Source organism: Balaenoptera musculus, chromosome 8, assembly GCF_009873245.2.
Source record: "Balaenoptera musculus isolate JJ_BM4_2016_0621 chromosome 8, mBalMus1.pri.v3, whole genome shotgun sequence".
NCBI lineage: Eukaryota > Metazoa > Chordata > Mammalia > Artiodactyla > Balaenopteridae > Balaenoptera > Balaenoptera musculus.
This window is the reverse complement of record NC_045792.1, coordinates 97,082,836-97,088,123: the sequence shown is the minus strand read 5'-3', so window position 1 is coordinate 97,088,123 and position 5,288 is coordinate 97,082,836. Positions and strand designations below refer to the sequence as shown.

The following is a 5,288-nucleotide window of genomic DNA, read 5'->3' as shown; positions in this document are numbered from 1 at the left end:
AGTGAAGGATATAGAAAATCTGAAAAGGAAAAACTCAAGAAGTACAGAGTATGTCAAACCACTCTATTCCTACTTCCTATCAATTGTCTGAATGTGTCATATTTATAGTTTGAGTTTCTCATTCCTGTATTTAAACACCACTTATTCTATTACAATTCAACCAAAACTAAGCTATTTATTAAAATAGGAAGTTAATGAAGATGATCTGAATAATCCTTCAGAATGAGTGAAAGGATGGAGAATAAAGCATGGTCAGGTTTAGTTCTGCACATTTTGGAGACCATCCAGGTTGGAGACCACCAAGGTTTCAGGGAAAGTGACTGAGTTTTAACATATAAGCCTGCTCTCAAGAGTCTAGTCTCCAAGTACACCAGGGAAGTAAGAAATGGGAGAAGGTTACAGGGATGGGTTTATGTGACCTCCAAATGATTTTTGCTAACAAGCAGGATACTAGTCAAAATTAGAAGAACCATTCTAAGTGGATCTTTCTGTGTCTCTATCATTCTGAAGTAAATTTGATTATAAACATCTCTTAAATACATGAGAAAACAATTATAATGATAATGACATATAATTAAAATGAATTTCCATTTCATTCTATCAAACATTTAAATTACATTTATTCATTAATTTGGCAAATACATACTGAATACTTAAAACAATCAAAGTATAGGGTGGGGATATAATGAGGAAAGGAATAGAATTAATAATTTAATTCATGATGAGACAAAGTGCCATCTGATTGATTAAATTATGAATGTATTATCTAATTCATTGAATCTTTCATAATTCATCATTTCCTTATCCAGTCACAATCTTACTATGGGAGAACTAGGTAACTATCTTACTAAATGAGAATTTCAGTAAAGCCTACCTTGGTAATTTTAGTCTTTTTCCCACCTAGCACAATTTCTGGCACATAGTAATTAATAATTAAGAACTTTCCCCACATCAACAGGAGATGAGTTTTATTTTCCTTTCTTTAGAGATTAAACAAGTGAGGTGGCTTAGAAAGTTCACATAATCTGTCCCAAAGTCAGGAGTCCACTATTCTACATAGATCTGAATGGCATAAATTTTATTTATTTATTTATTTTTCATTATGTCCAGGTCAGGGAGAAAATGAGGCACTGGCCCTAACTCTCACCAAGATAAGATTTCCTTAGAGAGATAAGCTAAAACATTTAACAGTATCTGGCAATAATTAGAAAAAAAATATGAAGCAAGGTAGACAGTTCTAAGAACCAAAAGACTTAGAATATTTGAGTATTCATTGCATGGTGGGCTATAGTGAAATCTACCTGGAAGTAGTAGGAGTTTAATACACTCTGATAGGATTGAACAAGGATTAATTGGGAACCACAAGTCCAGCTCCACTGCTGCAGGGAATCATTAGGAATCCCAGGAAAGGATATGTAAGTTTGAACTGCAGATGCTGGAGATTTCTATATACCTGGATTGCATAAAGGGAATTTAAAATAACAGGCTATAAACGATCCAAAGAAAGGGATAGCTCCAGGAGTTTCTGCTTCTTTCGGGGGAAAAGACCAACTTTGTTGTGATTCTGAGACTGGATCAGTTAATCTTAAAGGAGATAACAGAGACAATAACCTGAAGGTGAGTTGTAAATTTATTTTGACGTGTTTGGAAAATAAGTAAATAGTTATCAACACCCAGCTGCTGACACCTTCTAATTTATGTCAGAACCATGGACAGTTCAGGTCCAGAGGCGGTCCTTAAAGATCTAGTTTAACTCCCACAGCTTACTTATGGTTAAACTGAAGTATAAAAAAGGGATGCAGCATATTATAAATCAAAGTTAGGAAATAGTACAACAAGATGAAGGAGACAATATTTTGTTTCATTTTCCAGATAGTCCAGTATTTTAAAGAATATCTTCTGTTAAGTTGATATTATTTATTTTTTAAAATATGAAAATATAAAATGATTCTTGTAGATATATTAGTCATACTTTCTTATTTTCTATAGAAATAATTAAAAATAGGGAAAATACTTTCAAGTTATTCCAAAATATAGATTATAGTTTTTGAGTCATGCATTATATAGATTTTGTATTTTAAAAAGTAAATTAATTGTTAGGTCATTTTTCATATTTTCCCCTCTTTCTAATATACTAGACTGAGTGTGTTTACATGATTATAATTTTTAAAAGAGTTTTGTGTTTTGTATGAAATATCCAAGTATTGGTAAACAAAATAATCTGCATTTAAAAATCCTTTGTTTATTTTCTTGATAATTCATAATCATGTCATTGATTTTCCACTTTCAGCCTGCAAACACACTTTTCTCAAAATGGCATTTACATTGTCTTTCTCAAATATGATTTGACCTGTTATCTGATAAAGAATCTCACAGAGGCAGGATTTTGGAAAACCTGTGAGGGAAAAAAAGGCTGAGAAAAGTTAATTGATCAGTTCACACAGCAAGTGTGAAATAAAGAATAAGCTATGACTGAATATTTAACTTACAGTGTTTCCCACCAAATCAGAAGAATGTAATTTAAGAGAGAAGTTAGAGTAGAGCACTGCATTCTTTTAAATGATTGGGAATAATTTTAAAAGCCTCAAATGTAATTGTTAGTTGAATGAGATGGCTTATTTGACCACTACGAATATCCCCTCTTCATTATTCAGTAGGAAGCATATCAAAATGTCATTTTGTGGCCATTGACGATAACTCTCATATACTAGATAGATTTATGTTTTTTTCTCTTCAAAATCCTACTTTATGTACACAAATTTGAATGGTGATTCCACTGAAAGGAAAAAAAGGAGGGGAGTGTTACAGCTTTCAAAATAAATTGTGAATATATTGGCTCTGAAATTATGAGTAAACAAAATAAAATATTTTAAATACCAAGGTCCAGTGTTTTATATAACTGAAGTAGAGAATTTATGGTGTGATTTAGTGGAATGATTGTTTCTCAGTAGTTCTTCCTTAGCCTATGATTCTTGAACTTCTACCAGTAGAAAGGTTTTGATTTGTCCTAAGGTGTAATAGTTATTAACACATTATTAGAGCTGGTCTTACTTTACAGCAATGAGTAGGAGGAGGAGAAGGTAGAAATAACAGGAATGAAAGTAAGAAAAGCCTGAAATACTAAGATGGATGATGTAGGGACAGAAAGGAGCATGCATTTTCAGGATGGCTGATTATTGAGACGAGTTGAAGAGTTTGTGTACATCAATTAGAAAGAAGCCAATTTATGCAAGTGAGTAAGCCATCGTATGAGACTAAAATTCAAGCAAAACTTACTATTATTATCCTTGAATGCCTTGCTGAATGTCAAAAACAAATATTTTAAAAGTCTGAGATGATAAATGTTTTGAAAAATAGAGATCATTATACTTTGCTTGTTATCCTTTTGGTTGACTATAAAATATAATATTTTATTTGTAAATTAAGCACAAGAGAAATATAGCCTATTTTGGCCATGTGTATATGGCTCATGATTCCAAATTTGCTGATTTTTTTCTATTTATCCCCTTTCCACCTAGGAGAGACAGCAGGAAATTTCTCACATATAACGTTATCCACATATTATACTTCATATATTTGCACTATTTGTATTTTCACTCAATATTTCATTTCTGTGTGTATTTTCTAATAATAAACAGTGAGAACAGGAAAGAGATATCTGGGGTTTTTTTTCTGCAGTACCATTTCTTGAATTCTACCAGGGCATAATATCCAGTTATGTTTGATAATACATGCTAATAGAATGGTTACATAAATATACTGCATTCAAAAATATATATATATATACTGCATTCTACAACGTTAGTTAGTCTTCATCTCAGGTACCTAAGATTTTAACCAGCAATTAACGTCTTCAAGAAAGGGAAAAAAAGAACTCCAGGAAAGACTTCCTAAATAAAAATCTAATCATTTTCTTCAACTTTTGAACCTTTTCCATTACGATCTGCCCCATGACAAGGAATGATATGCATCACTATATTTAAATATTTATAAGAATTGATAATTATCTAATTATTTCAGCTGGCTACAAACTGCTGAGTCATGGAAAATAATAATAACATCACAGAATTTATTCTCTTAGGACTTTCTCAGAAAAAGGAAATTGAAGTCCTCTGTTTTTTCCTGTTCTTGCTTTGTTACATTGTAATTTTGATCGGAAACCTACTTGTCATGATTTCTATCACCTGCAGTCAACTTATTAACCAGCCTCTGTATTTCTTCCTGAGTTACCTCTCTCTCTCAGACCTTTGCTACACCTCCACTGTGACCCCCAAGTTGATCACTGACTTGCTGGCAGTAAAGAAGACCATTTCCTACAATGGCTGCATGACACAGCTCTTTACCATGCACTTCTTTGGGGGGATGGAGGTCTTCATCCTCACAGGGATGGCCTATGACCGCTATGCAGCCATTTGCAAGCCCCTGCATTACACTGTCATCATGACCAGACAGAAGTGTGCTGCCATGATCGCTGCTTCCTGTGCTGGGGGATTCCTGCATTCCTCTGGTCAGTTTCTCCTGGTCATCTTTTTACCCTACTGTGGCCCCAATGAAATAGATCATTACTTCTGTGATGTGTATCCTTTGCTGAAACTGGCCTGCACTGACACCAGCAGAATCGGTCTCCTGGTCATTGCCAATTCGGGCCTGATGAGCCTGGTGACTTTTGCGGTCTTGTTGATATCTTACGCTATGATCTTATATACTGTCAGGTCCTACTCTGTAAAGAATCGCCGCAAAGCTCTCTCCACCTGCAGTTCCCACATCACTGTGGTGGCCCTCTTTTTTGCTCCTTTATTCTTTATTTATTTTCGACCAGCAACTACTTTACCAGAAGACAAAGTGTTCGCTCTTTTTTATACTATCTTTGCTCCCATGCTCAACCCTCTAATCTACACACTGAGAAACATGGAGATGAAGAATGCCATAAAGAAACTATGGTGCCGTATCACAGGAAGAAAGGAAATGAACTGAAAGACATCCCTGATTTTCACCACTGAGCTTGTTGAATATAAGACTTCTCTACTCTGAAAACTTTAAAATGCATAATGTTTGCCTATGTATTTGTGTCTAGCAACATGTATAGGCTCAAATATGAGCAAAATTTACAATTCCAAGGATTTGTCCAGGCACTCTGCTACGCTCTCTTCTAGCTTTATTATTTATATCTCTTTTGCCCCATTGATTGTTTGGCTGTGTAACCAGTTTGCATATTTAGCAGCAGACTATCAAAGCCACCATGCAATACAAATCAACACTGAGAGCCCATATAGCTCATTCTTATATGT

General features: G+C 34.2%; 1 protein-coding gene across 1 annotated transcript; it reads left to right on the top strand.

Annotated features, from left to right (window-relative positions):
- The first annotated feature begins 4,041 nt into the window (after positions 1 to 4,041).
- LOC118899573 (olfactory receptor 4P4-like) lies at positions 4,042 to 4,974 on the top strand. The gene has a single exon (XM_036861342.1). It carries the CDS (start codon positions 4,042 to 4,044, stop codon positions 4,972 to 4,974), a length of 933 nt encoding a protein of 310 aa, XP_036717237.1.
- The last annotated feature ends 314 nt before the right edge of the window (positions 4,975 to 5,288 follow it).

Excerpts from the sequence above, each read along its gene's own strand:
- LOC118899573 (XM_036861342.1), top strand. The coding sequence starts at position 4,042 with ATGGAAAATAATAATAACATCACAGAATTTATTCTCTTAGGACTTTCT.